We start from the raw sequence: 18,577 nt of genomic DNA on the forward strand, positions 1-18,577 counted from the left end.
AGGATTGCTTTGGCAATTGCAGGTCTCTTATTTTTCCAAATGAATTTCATGATTGCTTTTTTTATTCCTATGAAGAATGTCATTGGGATTTTAATAGGAATTGCATTAAATCTGTATAACACTTTTAGTAGTATGGCCGTTTTGAAATGTTATTTCTGGCTATCTAAGAACATGGGAGATCTTTCCATCTTCTAAAGTCTTCTTTAATGTCTTTCTTTAGTGTTATGTAATTTTCTTTGTAGAGGTCTTTCACCTCTTTTGTTAGACTGATTCTCAAATATTTTATTTTATTTTTTTGAGGATATTGTTTTCCTAATTTCTCTTTCAGTGGATTCATCACTGATGTATAGGAACACATTTGATTTATGGGTGTTAATTATATATCCTGCTACTTGGTGAATTCATTTATGAGTTCTAGAAGTTTTCTAGTGGAATTTTTTGGGTCCTGTAAATATAGAATCATGTTGATGGCAAATAGTGATGGTTTGAGTTCTTCTTTTCCTATTCATATCCCTTTAATTTCTGTTATCTGTTTTATTGCTCTGGCTAGAGTTTCAGTGACTAGAAATGGAAAAAGAGGGCATTCTGGCCTTGTTCCAGTTTTTAGAGGGAATGCTTTCAATTTTTCTCCATTTAGATTGATGTTGGTTGGGGTATATTCCTATCATTCTTAGTTTTTCTAGTGTTTTGAACATGAAGACTGCTATTTTTTGTCAAATGCTTTCTCTGCATCTATTGAGATGATCATATAACCCTTGTCTTTAAGTCTGTTGATGTGATGAATTACGTTTATTGATTTTCATACTTTGAACCAACCTTGCCTCCCTGGGATGAACCCCACTTGATCATGGTGCACTATCTTTTTAATATGTTTTTGTATGTGATTTGCCAGAATTTTATTGAGAATTTTTGCATCTGTGTTCATCCGGGATAATAGTGTGCATTTTTCCTTCCTTGATATGTCTTTGTTTTTAGTATCAGGGTGAAAGTAGCCTCATAGAATGAGTTTGGCATAGTTCCCTCCATTTCTATTTTATGGCATAATTTTAGAAGTATTAGTGTTAATTTTTCTTTGAAGGTCTTGTAGAACTCAGCTGAGAATCCATCTAGTCCTGGGTTTTTCTTAGTTGATGGTGTCTTCTATTTCATTGCTTGAAATTAATCTGTTCAAATTGTGTATGTCCTCCTGATTGAGTTTGGGTAAGTCATATGCCTCTAGACATTTGTCGATATCTTCAAGATTTTCTATTTTATTGGAGTATAAATTTTCAAAATAGTTTCTAAATTATCTTCTGTATTTCAGTAGCATCTGTCATGATATTTCCTTTTTTATCACAAATTTTAGTAATTTGAGTTTTCTCTCTCTGTTAGCGTGGCTAGCAGATTATCAATTTTATTTATTTTTTCAAAGAACCAACTTTTTGTTTTGTCAGCTTTTGTAATTGTTTCCTTTGTTTCAATTACGTTGATTTCAGCTCTGGTTTTCATTATTTCCTGTCTTCTACTGCTTTTGGTGTCTATTTATTCTTCTTTTTCTAGGGCTTTGAGATATAATGTTAGGTCATTTATTTGTTGACTTTTTACTCTTTTTTTTAAATATGTTTTTAGTTCTAGATGGACATAATACCTTATTTTATTTTTATGTGTTGCTAAGGATCAAACCCAGTACCTTCCACATACAAGGTAAGTACTCTACCACTAAGCTACAACCCCAGCCTGACTTTTTATTCTTTTAATGAAGGAGTGCCGCAGTCTGGCTGGGCACAATCAGGAGCCACTTGTCAAAAGAAACTAACTTTATTTTTAGAACCACACACGCCAAACAAAACAGCCTCTCAGGAAAAACCCTCAGAGCCTCAACTGCCACCACCGGCTTTCCACAAGCCTCTCTCTCCCCTACACGCTTCTCTCCACCTCCCACAATCCTCCTGCTCTTGAGGCCGATTGGCTGGGTCACGTGGGCGGAGCCAAAAAAGTCCCCCAATGAGCAGCTCCGTGGTCTGAAAGGGCAGGGAAACAGCCCAATGAGCATCACCACAGAGGAGCCAATCAGCTAGATGTTGCTGGGGCCGCTGTGAGCCAATCATCAGCCGGCACCTGGAAGTTTGCTGGCAGCTGGAAGTTTGCTGGGGCCCCTTCGGCTGTGGCTCTCAACAAAGGAGCACAGTGAAGTGAACTTTCCTTTTAGCACTGCCTTCATAGTTTCCCAGAGATTTTGAAACATTTTATTAGTATTCTCATTTACCTCTAAGTATGTTTTGATTTTATCCCTAATTTCTCCTGCTATCCATTTGTCTTTCAATAGCATATTATTTAGTCTCCGTATGTTAGAGTAGCTTCTACTTTTTACTCTAGCATTGATTTCATTCCATTATGATCTGATAGAATGCAAGGTATTATTTCCTTTTTTTGTATTTGCTAAGAGTTTGTGGCATAAGATATGGTCTATTTTAGAGAAGGATCTATGTGCTGCTGAGAAGAAAGTCTATTCGCTCATTGATGGATGAGATATTCTATATATGTCTGTCAAGTTTAAATTATTGATTGCATTATTTAGTTCTATTGTTTCTTTGTTTTTGTTTGGAGGATCTGTCCAGTAGTGAGAGAGGTATGTTAAAGTCACCCAGTATTATTGTGTTGTGGTCTATTTGATTCTTGAAGTTGAGAAAAGTTTATTTGATGTACATAGGTGCTCCATTGTTTGGGGCATAAATATTTATGATTGTTATGTCTTGTTGATGTGTAATTCCCTTAAGCAGTATGAAATGTCCTTCTTTGTTCCTTCTGATTTACTTTGGCTTGAAGTCCACTTTATCTGATATAAGGAAAGAAATCCCTTCTTGTTTATACAATCCATATGAGTTATATGTTTTTTCCCATCTTTTTACCTTCCAGTCTATGGCTGTCTTTGCCTATAAGGTGAATCTTTTGGAGACAGCATATTGTTGGATCTTGTTTTTTAATCTGATCTGCCAGTCTTTGTCTTTTGATTGATGAGTTTAGGCTATTAACATTTAAGGTTATTATTGAAATATGATTTGTATTCCTGGTCATTTTGGTTTATTTCTAGTTTTTAATTTGAATTAGTGTCTCCTTTGATTGACTATTCCTTTAGTGTAGTTCCTTCCTTCTTCTTCTGATTTACTTTTGTTTATCATAGAAGGTTTTTATTTCATCTTCAAATCTGAAGCTTAATTTTGTTGGATATAGGATTCTTGGTTGGCATCCATTTTCTTTCAGAGCTATGTTATTTCAGGACCTCCTAGTTTTGAGGGTCTGTGTTGAAAAATCAGCTGAGATCCAATTAGTTTCCCCCATATGTAATTTAATTTTTTTTCTTGCAACCTTTAAAATTCTCCCTATTCCTTATGCTAGGCATTGTCATTGCAATGTGCCTTGGTGTGGGTCTGTTGTAATTTTGTACATTTAGGGTCGTATTAGCCTCTTGTGTTTGGTTTTCCATGTCATTCTTTAGATTTGGGAAATTTTCTGATCTTATTTCATTGAAAAGATTGTGCATTCTTTTAATGTGTATCTTCATGCCTTCATCTATCCTGATAAATCTTACTTGGTCTTTTCATGTTATCCCATATTTCTTGGAAGTTCTGTTCATGGTTTCTTAACATCTTCTCTCCATGGTCACTGCTATTTTCAAGATTATATATTTTGTCTTTATTGCCTGAGGTTCTGTCTTCCAAGTGGTCTAGTCTGTTGGTGAATTGAGTTTTTAATTTGGCTTATTGTTTCATTCATTTTGAGGATTTCTGCTTTTTTTCCCCCACAGGATCTCTCTCTGCCTCTTTATTGAATTGATCTTTCATTTCCTGTATTTCTTCTCTGATTGCATTCCTTATACTATCCTTTCCTTTGCAGATCAGTTTAACTATGTACATTTTGAACTCTTTCTCTGGTGTTTCTTCCAGATTGATGGAATTGGTTATTGGAGTATCTTGGTTTGTTTGGGGTAAATTTTTTCCTTGCTTTTTCATGTTGTTTATATGTCTACCCATGTATCAGAGTGGATCTGAGGCAGTAGAGTTTCCACTCTGTTGGAAGTATAGTGTCCCTGAAGTTTTCCAGTATCTCACTGTTTAGGGGGAGACAAATAATCACAACAATGCAAACAATATGCAGCATTAAACCAAATAGTTCCTACTATGACATCTACAATGTTAATTATCACAATAAACAGAAATGATACGATCAGTTATTGCCTACTATATAGCAACTTTGCAAAAGCTTTTAGAATTTCAGATGATGGACAGGGAGAGACCAGAGTTTTTTAGGATGTGATAATTATGAGGGAGGAGGAGAGAAGACAGAGTAAAAGATAAAAGGAAGAGTGAAAGAGAGAACAATGGGGATTGTCTAATGGAAGAAAAGAGACAATCAAGGAAATAGGTAGGAGATTATATACATTATATATATATATATATATATATATATATATATATATATATATATATATATATATATATATATACACATACATATATATATATATATATACACACACACACACACATATATGATAAATTAAAAATAAAAATAAGAGAGTACAAAACTAAAATATACTAATCAAACATCGTAGGTCACAAAAAAAAACTAATCCATGAAATGTAACTGGCTTCAGAGATGCTAGAGATGAAGAAAAAAAATGTGAAAATGTATAAATGTCCATGTACCATCAAGGTCACAATTAAATGGAGAAAAATAATTAAAGAAAAAAATCTTAACAAAAAATTTAACAGTTCTTTCCATTGTTGAGAATGTTCAAAACATTCTCAGCTTCTCTTCTCAGCAGTTTTAGGTGGGGTTTTCTGGAGTGTGATGCTCCACCCTCTGGATTACTGAAGTGAGAGAGGTAATCCTGTAGATGGAATTCCAGGAGGCAGGATTTAGGTTTAGGTGGGCTGCAGGCTCTTTGCTGAATGCCAGTTGGTCTGGAGGTTTTAAATCAGCACACCTCCAGTGCCCAGCACTTGCTGGTCCATGCTAGAAGACTGTACCTCAGGGGAAATCCACTTGTGTGGTGGGGAGACAATTTTTAGTCCCCCATGTCACCCACAAACCCCACCTTTCCTGGTTTCAAGTTTAGAGAAACAATCTCTCCCACCAGTACCATTGCGAGTTCCAGGCTAGATATGTCTCTTCCAGCAGGTCCTGCAAGCAGTTGGATTGGAGAGGGAGGGGAAGAGCCAGGTAGGTTTCCATGACCAGTTGTCTCCCATATAAATCTGTCTCCCGGTTTGATTTTCTCCTGGTCACTTAAGCACACTATGTTGTGCAGAATGTGTTTACTGGGCTTATATTTTGGGCCAGACTCAGATTTGCCAAGGATGGGCTTCCTCAGCTGCTGGACCCCGCACCACAGCTGCAAAATGGGTTCCTTCCTTTGTCCTCTGCATGTCCTTTAGAGAGATGGCAGCTTCTTTCTCTGCCCATAGATATCACACAGTGTTTTTTTCAGGCTTATTGGGCTGTGCTCTTGATCTCTAAACACTCTGTATCCAGACACATCTTGGGCTTCCCAAAAATGCAAATTTCTCTAATTCTCTTATCCTTCTACTATGCTCACAGAGGGACCACCCTGGCAGGTGCTTCCAAGCCCCCAGCCAAGGCAGCAGCTACGCTGCTGGGGATTTTTTTCCTTTTTTATTATAGCCAACCTCCTCTGTCCCTGGTCCACTTTGAATGTCTAGTTTTAAGTTCCAGTAAAATCTCTCCATACAACCCCCCTGCTTTTTTTTTGTTCTCTTACCTTGTAAAGAAGCTGCCTGTCTACTTTCTTGGTTTCATGGCATGGAGCAGCCAGGAATGAGACCTCCTCTATTCTGCCATCTTGAAAAACTCCAGATTAGGGTTTTAATGAGCCAGTTCCACAGAGTTGTGAAAGCCAGAGTCCAGGAGCTCCTGGGCTGGTCTAGGGGATGAGGAAAATGGTAGTCCTAGGCTTCTTGTGTTGTCTAATGTAAGAAAAAAGGTATTAATAGCGTCATTCTGAATGGTCTCAAGGCCTATGATGGTAAGACAATGATTATATGGGAGATTAAAGTTTTGTAGATTCTTTCCAGGTGCATGCCAGTTTGGGATACCCCTCATTATGTTAGGTATTCTCTAAATGTAGCTACAGTAAAGGGTAGAAGAGCATTTGCATGGAATTCTGGGGCTCACCCTTCATTTCTGTTATGAAGTATAGTTAGTGAAGGAACTGTCATATCCAGAGTAAAATTAAGATATCGTGTCCAATTAAAATTTTTAATTTAATTAAATTAAATTAAAAAGAAGAATGCCAAATATATAAAACTCTGATTGGTGCTAGTCAGTATCATTGATAAAATTCAGAATTAATTCTAAAGCTGAGTATTTATTTAAGAACTGTTTTGTAAAAAGTTTAGTAAGTAACATACACTTATTATAAAATTTAAAATAACGCTGATCCCCAGCCCTAGCCACCATAAACCCAGGAGAAAATTGTAAAAAAAATTGGCCTGGGGTTGTGGGTTAGTGGTAGAACACTTGCCTTACATGTATGAGGCACTGGGTTAAATTCTCAGCACTACATATAAAATAAATGAATAAGACAATAACTTAAAAAATTAAAAAAGAAAATTAAAAAAATCAAAATCCCCTAAACTCCCCCAAAATTCATTCCTTAAAGGATGTCACTCAACAGTTTACTGTGAATTCTCTTATCACTTATTATATTTTTATACCAGACACCTTACTGACTGTACTACACTTAAAAAAAAAAAAAAAAGAGGAATATTATTGTCTTAGTCTTTTTGGGCTCCTGTTATAGATACATAAGGTGTATGGCTTATAAACAACAGAAATTTATTTCTGCCAGTTGGGGACTGGGAAGTTTCTGGTGAGGCTTCATTTCTTGGTTCATGGATTGTGCATTCTTGCTCTGTCTTCACATGGTGGACTGGGCAAACAAGTTCCTTCCCAACTTAACCATGGCATGATTTCATTCGTTTGAACTCTGCCCGCTTACCTCCCACAGTCCTATCACTTTGGGAATTAGATGTCAACATATGAATTTTGAGGACACAGACATTCAATTCAGTCCATATAATCACTGTATTTCGGTAAATTGTTTGATTAGAAAGAGTGTGATTGTTTCCGGGATGAAGTTATTATAAGCATGAACATTTATTTATTTATTTATTTATTGTGTACCAGGGATTGAACCTAAGGGTGCTAAGCCACATCCCCAGACCTTTTTATTTTTTATTTTGAGATAGGGTCTTGCTAAATTGCTTAGGGCCTCACTTAAGTTGCTGAGGCTGGCTTTGAATTTATAATCCTCTTGCCTCAGCCTTCCAAATTGCTGGGATTATAGGCCTACACCACCAAGCACCACTTGATTGTGTTTTTAAGTCAAGCCAGCTGAGACAATTCATAGACTCAGAACAAAGAAAAATGTACCTGGGGGCTGGGGCTGTAGCTCAGTGGCAGAGCTCTTCTTGCCTTGCATGTGGGAGGTACTTGGTTCGATCCTCAGCACCACATAAAAAAAATACACAAATAAAATAAAGGCATGCTGTCCATCTACAATTACAAAAAAAAAAAAAGGATATTCTTTGAATAATTTAGTTTAATTGGTGTAGGGAAGAATATTAAGGTAATTCTATTGTATGCAGAGGCACTATTTTAAAAATATTTTAATATAGAAATAATTCCTTAGCGTCAACTTGGAATAGGAAATCCACTTCTTAAGGTCCTACATATGTCTTAATAAAACACATCAGACTTGTGGGATATATGATAATTCATTATACTAAACTTTTTTTTTTTTTCTTGAAGGCTTCCAGACAGGCTGCAGGAATTCCAGGGATTACTCCAACTGAAGAAAAGTGAGTAATTATTTCTTTTGGAATAAATTTATTTTGGAGTAAACTTATTTTTGGAATAAACTTTTTGGAATCAACTTATTTTTGGTATCAAAAGTAAACCAGGGTCTGAGGTTGAGGCTCAGTGGTAGGGCATTTGCCTCGCATGCCTGAGGCACTAGGTTCGATTCTTAGCACGACATTAAAAAAAAAAAAAAAAGATAAATAAAGATATTGTGTTCATCTATAACTAAAAAAATATATAGTAAAAAGTAAACCATATTTTTGGATTATTCATCTTATTCGCTTCCTTTATTTGCTTTAACTTTAACTGTTGACATAGACCTAAACTTTGTTAAGAGCTGAAAGGAGGGCTTTGTAAATCAGAAACATTAATTGCTTTCACTACTCCTTGCCAGAAAAAGCTGACAATAGGACAAGATAGAAGGAAAGAAGAAAAAAATTGCCATAATTGATCTGATTTCATCAGCCTATTATGATGTCCACTGCTATCTCAGGACAAGGTGCTATAGTAGTTGGGTAGTTCTCCAGAATGTGTCACCTGTTCGTTGTGTGACATTCTTATTTGCATTGAAGAGTAATTCCCATACAAATCCATTTTTAAATATACCTATAGAAATATAACAAGAGGGCAAATGTAATTGAGTTTTGGATTTTGCAGTAATTTGAATTTCACAAACATAACCTCATCTGTTTATGTAGTTAATTCAGAATCAAGTATGGTTTTTCTGATTTTTTTCCAAGTTAAATTGATGGATGACTTTGTTAAATTTTACTCTTTTATCAGAGATGGTAATCTTCCAGATATAGTGAACAATGGAAGTTTACACGAGTTCCTGGTTGGTTTGCATGAGAGATATGGGCCTGTGGTTTCTTTCTGGTTTGGCAGGCGTCTTGTGGTTAGTTTGGGCACTGTGGATGTACTGAAGCAGCATATCAACCCCAATAAGACATGTAAGTTAAAAGTCTATTAGTTGATCCTTATCTTTTAAGAATAAATGTTTATGAAGAAGTATACGTTATTCTTAGGTAGGATTAGCTAATATTTAGTGAATGTTTTATACTGTGTACTAGTCATTGTGCTGAAATCTTTATTACACACTTAAAACTCAGTATTGTAAAAGTGTATTTTTTTCTTTTATTTATAGATATACACAATAAAATGTAAATTATTGTAGGATCTTTTGGTGGTTCAGAAAATAATGAAAAGTTTCTTCACAGCAAAAGAAATAATTAAGAATGTGAAGAGAAAACCTACAGAATGGGAGAAAATCTTTGTTGGCTACTCTTTTGATTGAGGATTAAAATCCAGAATACGTAAAGAACTCAAAAAGTGTAATATCAAATAAGAAAACAACCCAATGAATAAATGTATAAATGAACTAAACAGACATTCTTAAAAGAAGAAATACAGATGGCCAATAAATATATGAGAAAATGTTCATCATCATTAGCAATTAGAGAAATGCAAAACTACACTGAGATTTCATCTCACGCCAGTTAGAATGGCACTCATCAAGAACATAAACAATAAGAAATGCTAGTGAGGATGTGGAGAAAAAGAACTTTTACACTGTTGGTGATATTGTAAATTAGCACAACCACTATGGAAATCAGTATGGAGGTTCCTCCAAAGACTAGGAATGGAACCACCATATGATTCAGCAATAGCACTCCTTGATACTTATCCTAAAAAATTTGAGTCAGCATACTATAGCAACATATACATACAGATGTTTATAGCAGTACAGTTTACCAGCCTAGGGTGTCCATCAATGGATGAATGGATAAAGAAAATGTGGTCTATCTACACAATAGCATAAAGAAGAATGAAATTATGTCATTGGCTTGAAAATAGATGGAACTTGAGAACGTTAAGTGAAATAAGCCAGAATCAGAAAGTCAGGGGTCACATATTTCTCTCATATGTGCAGGCTAGGGAGGACAAAAGAAAAAGAAAGGTTGTGAGGGATCTTATGAAAGTTGAAGGGAGATTAGTGGAGTAAAGGAAAAGGACCAGGGGAAGGGAGGAGGTGAAGGAAAGGGAAAATACTGTGGAATGATATTGGCCAAATTATTATATTATGTACATGAATAAATATATATCAGGCCCATGATTGTATACAATTATAATGTACCAATAAAAATGTGGAAAAAATAATTCCAGATTAAATGCTTTATATTGGGATGGGGAGTTACTGGGTGCATCTGGAAGTGTAAAATTTACATGAGCAGCCAGGATAAATCTAAAAAAGATATTAACAAAGAAAAACTTTGTACTATCAGATAGTATAGTATATAGTAAAGCCATATTAATTTAAAGAATTTTGTTCTGTGATAGGGTTAGACAGATTAATGGGGTAGAGGAGGTAATTCATAAGCAAATAAGACAAACCAAGTACAAAGGATAAAGGTAGCATTTTGTAACAAAAAATAACGGGTCATAAATGTTTTTGGGAATCTGATTAGCTAGTTGACTCTTGAACTGTTCACATTTTGGAAAGATTGTTAAAGAAGTGTGAAAAAAATTGTTGTACTCTGGGCTATCATCCCTTGCTTCCCTATTTCTGTATTTTTTTTGCTAGACATATTTGTTGGGTTTTTATTTTGAGGTGATTATTTTTATTTAAAAATAATCTCTCTGTTTCAGTGGACCCTTTTGAAACCATGCTAAAGTCGTTATTGAAATACCAATCTGGCAATGGGAGTGGAAGTGAAAACCACCTGAGGAAAAAATTGTATGAAAATGGTGTGACTAAGTCTCTGCAGAGTAATTTTGCTCTCCTGCTGAAGGTAAGGTGCCCTGTAGTTTGGTCTGATGTTCTGCAATGTAGAGAATAGTGAATTTTTAAACTGTTGGTGTGCCCTGACTTTGCCACTCTTTTTTCACCTGTTTTTCTAAGCTGATTTTTATTCTCCTGAGATTTTAAAACAAAACCAACAAAAGAACACATGCCCACCAAAAAACCCCACAAAACAAACATCTGAACATCTAGACTCAGTGTGTAAGTCAGAGTGATGGGAACAGAGAGACTATATGAAGTTTTATCCATTTTTCCATTGTTTTTAGGCCAGCTTCTAAAGCCAGTGTTTGCTAAAACATGATCTGAAATCACTTAAAACAATCCCTTAAAAAAAGAAAGAAAGAAAGAATTTATGGCATTTGCCAGTCACTGGATAGAAATGGAGAATATATTGATAAATGAAATTAGCCAAACTCAAAAGTCAAATGTTTTCTCTCATATGTGGAAGCTAGAGTAAAATAAAGAAAAGGGGGAGGGAAGTGTAGGATAATATAAAGAAGCAATCAAATATAAATTAATAGACAAGTGAAAGGAAGTCTAATACAGTAGAGGAAAGTTCCAAAGTCTGAGAACCAGAATAGTAATCCATAGCATTTTACTTTTGTCACTCAAGATCTTGCTGAGCAGTGTGTTATCTGACATTTCTCTGAATTTCCACAGGACTCTTCCAAACCTTAACCCTTATTTTAGTACTGCCAGTCATACCCAACCCCTTGCTTGCCGTAGATTTCTTGCTTTACTGAGATGAGAGCCCCTAACATTTGGACTCCTTCAGCGTCCTATTCCCCACCAATAGACTGTAGTCATCTCAGTCCTTTTTTTGTTTGTGGTGCTGGGGATTGAACCCAGGGCCTTGTGCATGTGAGGCAGGCACTCTACCAACTGAGCTCTACCCCTAGCCTATCTCAGTCCTTTGTTCCATCTGATCTTAAACCATAAGAAATCCTCCCCTCCCCCCAGTGCTAAGGATTGAATCCTGAGCCTCACATATGCCAGGCAAGCACTTTACCACTAAGCTGTGCCCTCAACCCAAAGAATCCTTTTTCTTTTCCATCTATGCCTTCTTTAATTAATATAATTTATAAAAGTATTGTTTGGTTACTGTAATAAACATGGAAAATCTAACATAAAGAAGTTACCCATGGGCCTGGGGTTGTGGCTCAGCAGTAGAGCACTCGCCTCGCATGTCCAAGACCCTGTGTTCGATCCTCAGCACCACATAAAAATCAATAAAGGTATTGTGTCCAACTACAACTAAAAAATAAATATTAAAAAAAAGAAGTTACCCATAATTTCACTATATCACAATATATGAATATTAATATATTTTTGAGATCATACTATATACATAAGTTCACATACTTTTTATTTCAAAACATACCATAAGCATTTTTTAATTTCATTAACATTTTTCCAAAATAACTTTAAAATTGTTTTTTATTATAGTTATTTTATAAAATATGGTACATTTTAGATGAATCCAAAGGAAAAAATAGCATTTTTAATACTATTCATCATCCAGTAATAACCATGTTTAACATTTTTTAATACTTTATAATGTTCCAGTGTTTTCTTTGCACAATAGAATTTTAGTGTAATCAGCATAATACTATATGAATAAACTCTGCATTTTAAATTTACAATTGTATTATAAATTTTTGATGATAATCTTATTTGAAAATCACATTTGAGAAGAATAATTTGACCTCCTTATTATCTTCAAATTGGTCTAGTCTTCATCAACACTGCTACTGCTGTAGCTTAAATTTTCATAATTTTTTTTTTTTAACTTGAATTGGTTGGTCCTCTCCTTTCTTTGTGGCTCCCTCTCCCCATCTGTTTTCCATCCTCTGCAGGGGTTCTTTTTTTTTTTTTTTTTTTTAAGATGTCGATAGACACAATACCTTTATTTATTTTTATGTGGTGCTGAAGATCGACCCCAGTGCCTCACACTTGCTAGGCAAGTGCTCTACCACTGAGTTACAACCCCAGCCCTCTGCAGAGGTTCTTTTTATGACATGAACTCCTGGTGATTTAGTGAAACCTTTGGACTTCACTCAGAATAATTTTTTCTCCCTGCCCTGCTCCCCGTGCTGAGCATGTAGTATGCTGGGCAAATGCTCCACAATTGAGTTGCATCCTCAGCCCTGAGAATAACATTTTAAAATACTTAGCTACAAAGGAAACCAATGCAGTCATCAAAGTGTTATTTTTTTAAATACTTGTAATCTTATAATATACATGCATCATTATTAATATATTAAATAACATGTAAGTGCTTCTAAAAACTTCTGTGACTTTAAAGTAGTATGTTGTGAGGCATAAAACCATGAATTTGAGATTTTTATAATAACTATAATACAATGTTTAAGTATTTTGAGATTTGTATTGGTTAAAAAATCAAAGGGCTTATAATCATAATTGAGGAAAAGATAAATTTTATGTAAGAGATTAGAGAAAAATTAATTTTCCCCTCATCTAAATTCGTGGACCCATGGATTCTATGTATAGACCCTTTGGTAGCTGTAGATTCTGAGTCTAGAACCCTTTAGAATAGAAACATTCAAAATACACCTCCTACTATTCCCTTCACAAAAATCTTCAGTTTTCTCTGTGTTCTTGGGAAAAACTCCAGAGTTTTTAATGTAGTTTTGGAGAGTATGTATAGTTTGCATGCCTACCTTTCCAGCCTCGTTTCCTGCATCCTCTTTTGTGTGTATACTTTAGCCGTACTTGCCTTTTATTTCTTCAGACATATCTTTTTCTCTTCTTCAGGCCCTCTGTATATTCTGTTTCCATGGCCTGGAATGTCTCCCTCATCATCCACACATCTAGTTAATGCATGTGCATTCTTCAGGTCCTAGTTTATTTATTTACTTATTTTTGGTACTAGGGATTGAACCCAGGGGCACTTTACCACTAAACTACACACTGTCCCTTTTTCCATTTTTTATTTTGAGACACTGTCTCAAAATAACAGTAAGTTGCTGAGGCCAGCCTCAAACTTGGGATACTCCTGCCTTAGCCTCCTGAGTCTCGGGGATTACTGTGCCCAGCCAGGTCCTACTTTCTTCTTCTTCTTCTTCTTTTTTTTTAACATTTATTTTTTAGTTTTAATGGACACAATATCTTTATTTTATTACTATGTGGTGCTGAGGATTGAACCCAGTGCCTCATACGTGCTAGATGAGCACTGTACTCCTAAGCCACAACCCCAGCCCCCAGGTTCTACTTTAAATGTCACTTTCCCAAAGAAGCTGTCTCTGATCATCCCACCATCCCTTTTCAGGTGCTATCGTGACACACTGTCTTTCTTTCACATCATTTTTCCCTGTTTGTATTGTGTGTATGTGAGAGGTGGGCTCAGAATTTAACCCAGGGCCTTATGCATGTCCAGCAAGTGCTCTACCACTGGGAAACATTCCCAGTCTGATTTGTAATTCTTTTAATGTATCACTGAAGTTTGTGTTTCTTGAAAGCGGGGACTATTCTGATTACTACTGTATATTTGACTTTTGGTGTAGAGCAGGCTCTTAGTAAATGTCTATTAAATCACTGACTAAACACTGGTCAGTTTAAAGTTCCTCAGTTCTTTAACTCTTCTTTTAACTTCCATGGGTCTATTCTCTTATTTTCTTCTCTGAAACATTTTTCCAAACCCTCCCTGGCTAACTCTACTCAAACCTCCAGTGTAGTTAAGTATATTCTCCCTGTGTACCCTCTCTAAACTTCCATAACAACCCAGGTATACTTACATAGCAAGAGTAATCAATTTTCTCCTCTTTCTCTCCCATCTTAGATTATTTTCCTAATCTTATACTTGAAACAAAGCTTTTTATTGTTGTATATTTAATGTAGCTTTTTGGAAAGATAGCATTATTGTATAATGAAAGACTGTTAAGCCTGGGCATCAGGTAGCAGAGGCTTTGCGCCTTGCTATTATTTGGTATCTGCATGATCTTTATGCATACTTGACCCTTGTGGGCTAAGAACATCCACATTACAAATCATGGTGGGGATTCTATGAGATAATCATGTACAACACCTAACAACAGGTCCGAGGACCTAGTAACCATTCAATACCTTTCCTTGCCTTTTGTGTGACAAGTAGTTTTTCCTGTTGTGTATTTGCTGGCTGCCTCCCCTCCACATTCTTCTGTTCTATGAACATTTCTCCTTGCTTATATTTTTTCTGATCCTCTGAAATGACACCTCTTTATCAAAGTTTCCAACTCAGGTAGTATGTTTTCCTCTTTCATGCAGAATTGTTAGTGTCTCATTTGGAGGGTTATATTGAAGTTTGTGTTCTATAGAGATTGAACCTACATTTACTCAAAAATGTACAAACACACCCAACTTGTTTTCACATTATATAGATTAGTAAATTTTTCAGTATTGGAAAATTTTGAAGAAGCAAAAACAGAGAGACTGGCATAATGACCATTCATGTGCTCATCACCAAACTTTAATAGTTATTAATTTTCATTCAGTGTTACTTTATTTATACCCATACTTATCCTGTCTTCTTTAGGTTATATTAAATCAAATCTCAGACATAATACCAATGCAGACATGATATTTAAAGGCCTTAGCAATATTTAGCAGGTAGTAGACAAATGATGAGTTTCCATTTCTTTTTCTTCTTCTCTTCTATAACTTTGTTTATTCCTCCTAAAAATGTTCTGCCTGTACATTATAAGCAGTTTGGTAGCTTTTTTAAAAAAAAAAAAACAAAACCTAGTAATTCTTAAAAGGACACCTATATTGACTCTTTATGCTATCAGCTTTCCAATATTACATTTGGTTTATGTTTAAAGCCATCTTTTCCCTTATTGGAGTTCTATTCGAAACTCAAACATTTTCCATTTAAGACTTGAGGCTGGCTTTCTGATGGCACTGTAAGCATTAATTAAAATGTTGGTTCCTCTCTGCAGTTTTGCATCTAAGAGCAGATGGGACAAGACCTTTAACTATGGCTTACTGCTGATTATTTTGTATCCCTTTGAGTTCGCAGTTTGTAACTGGTGGCCAGTATTCTCAGGGCTGTCAAGACACTCATGTATCCAGATTTCCAGGCCTCCTTGTTATCATTGCTATTTTGTATCCCGGGGTGTTATATCAGCTGTGCTCACCTGTGGAGTTCTCAGAGTCTCTCAGGCGACCTGCTTTGATTGCCACAACTGTTGCTGTCACTGTTCACTGACCTCCCCAGAAACAGTTATGGCACCTCTTTCTGAGCATCCACCAATTAGAATCTTCCTTTTTATTCCATCTGAACATGTAACAGTTGTCAGTAAGAAATACTTTTGTGTGCATGTCTCCAGGGAATTTTGTTCATTTTGCTTTGTTTTGCTTTCAATGATGGAAGCACCTTTTTTTTTTCCAGTAATTATTGTTAAAAGCCTTAATGATTCTGTCTTCTATGTTTCAAAATATATAATTCTCAATTTCTATATCTTTTATGACAGCCTCCATTTTCCAAACTTTCTCTTTTGTTTATATTCTATCCTTTTCTTCTCTCAAGCAAAGACAAATCCAGGTGGAAAATTAGTTCCCAATTTTCACATTTCCTGCCATCATGTTTTCAGGGTTTGGTTCATATACTAGATCTGTATGTGAGAAATCTGTCTGATAGGTTTATGTTGTCAACTCTATTGCACAGCCAGGTACTAAATTAGGAATTAGTCAGAAATAACAATTAAATAATTAATCAGCAAAAACATAGTAAGAAGTGCTGCTGTCAGAGCATCTTTCTTCTCCCCACCAATGATTTCTTTCTTTCTTTCTTTTTTTTTTTTTTTTTTTTGTACCAGGGATTGAACCAGTGGTGCTTAACCACTCAGCCACATCTCTAGCCCTTTTTGTATTCTATTTAGAGACAGTAGCTCATTGAGTTGCTTTAGGACCTCACTAAGTTGCTGAGACTGACTTTGGACTCATATTCCTCCTGCCTCAGCCTCCTTAGTTGCTGGAATTATAGGCGTGCGTCACAGCATCCGGCTCACCAATGGTTTCTTTTCTTTTTTAAAAATTTTTAGTCATTGATGGACCTTTATTTTATTTATTTGTTTATATGTGGTACTGAGAATTGAACCAGTGCCTCACACATGCTAGGCAAGCACTCTACCACTGAGCCACAACCCCAGCCCACCAATGGTTTCTTTAAGACCAGGTAGAACAGCACTATTTACCAGAATTATTACCTTAAAATAAGTTGTTATGTTTCATATTGCCACAGTAAACTTTTTTGGCGTTTTTTCTCCTTTTTTTGTTTAGATGTGAGTTCTGCATTCAGACTAAATCCTCTAATGATTAATCTGTCATCTCTGTCCTGTGAATTCTGATTCCTTCCTGTCCTGCCCATCTTTGCTTCAACGCTGTGTATAAACCTCCACTTTAATTCTGTGAGTGTAATTTCTCTTTCTGTGCTTTAATCCTATATATTCCTATGATTTCTGGGCCATATTCTGATTAAACAAGTATTTCTGGAATTTAGAATTTATAGCTATTATCTAGAATCTGCTTAATTGATAGCTTAGTAATATTAATAGACAAAATTATTGAATTAATTGATTTAATAGCTTGCATTAACTCATTTAATCCTCACAAGTACTTTATAGGTAGGTATTATTGTTTCCCTCTTTTTACAGATGAAGAAAATGAAGCACAGAATATTTAAGTAGCTTGTCCAAGGTCGTATAGCTAATAAAAAAAGTAGTAGGATTAGGATTTGATTCCAGTCACTTGATTCTAGAGCTTTATACTTATCCACAAGGCTGATAGGCCAGTTCTACTCCCCTAGGATATATTTTGTTTGGTTGGTTTTCTTTCTTTAAATTTTCTTTAGTCTTGCAGTTAATAATATCCTAATGTAAGGTGGAATTAAAAATTACCTGCTTTGCCTTGCTGGGCGTGTAGCTCAGTGGTAGAGCAATTGTCTAGCACGTTTGAAGCTCTAGGTTTGATCCCAGGAAAACACACACACACACACACACACACACAATCACGTCTCTGAAATTCTAATAATTTCACAATAATTACTAAATAAATTTCTAACCACTTTAAAAAATATATTTTTTAGCTGAAGATGGACACAATACCTTTATTTTATTTATTTGTTTATTTGTTTATTTATTTATTTATGTGGTGTTGAGGTTTGAACCCAGTGCCTCACAGTACTAGGCAAGTGATCTATCACTGATCTACAGCTCCCACCTGCTAATAAACGCTTTTTTTAAAAAAAGGAAATTTGTATTTTTCTGAAAGATTATGTATACATGCTAATGTCTTATCTATTGAATTATAAACCTGCCTCCAAGTAGAAATTCATTTTAAGCTTTATTTTTCTGTCATATAATATTATGTTAGTTAAAATTAACACAAATTTTTAAAATGTTTTAGTCTTGTAATGTTGCCAGACTGGTTTCCAGTTCTGGAGCTTAGGAGATCCTCCTGCTTCAGCCACCCCATGCACCACCATGCCCCATTTAGCTATTGATTAATTAATTTATTTATTTTCAATACTGGGCATAGAACCCAGGGCCTTGTGCATGTTAGATGAGTACTCTACTTCTGAGTTACCTGTGCAGTATTTTAATCTTAACATTCTGAGGATGTCTATAGATGATTATATTTTTATTGAATATTCATGATAAGATTAAATATTAAATATTAAATATTAAACATTTGTTGGGTCTTTACAATTTATACTCATAAACATGAGATTTATGCATGATATTAAGGTAGCTGGTAGTAAATATTTTAGCATAGATACTCAACCATAACTGTTAAATCACTAGATCTAATTAACAGAACTCTTAGCCATGTAAAGGTACATAAATAACGCAAGACAAAATTTGGAGAGATATTTTTTATTTTTCTCCATATTTTTATTTGTACATTATAATTGTACAT

General features: G+C 35.2%; 1 protein-coding gene across 1 annotated transcript in view; it reads left to right on the top strand.

The window, feature by feature from the left end:
* The window catches only part of LOC124105780 (cytochrome P450 20A1), a 58,030-nt gene that overhangs the window by 5,426 nt on the left and 34,027 nt on the right, over positions 1-18,577 (top strand). The window contains exons 2-4 of the mRNA XM_046463123.2: positions 7,813-7,862; positions 8,647-8,813; positions 10,510-10,652. Of these exons, the coding sequence (XP_046319079.1) occupies positions 7,813-7,862; positions 8,647-8,813; positions 10,510-10,652 (360 nt within the window). The remainder of the gene's footprint in view (positions 1-7,812; positions 7,863-8,646; positions 8,814-10,509; positions 10,653-18,577) is intronic.

This window comes from Marmota monax, unplaced genomic scaffold (assembly GCF_021218885.2).
Source record: "Marmota monax isolate L192 unplaced genomic scaffold, Marmota_monax_Labrador192_F-V1.1 WCK01_AAM20220418_F8-fsc00095, whole genome shotgun sequence".
In the NCBI taxonomy this organism is placed as follows: Eukaryota; Metazoa; Chordata; class Mammalia; order Rodentia; family Sciuridae; genus Marmota; species Marmota monax.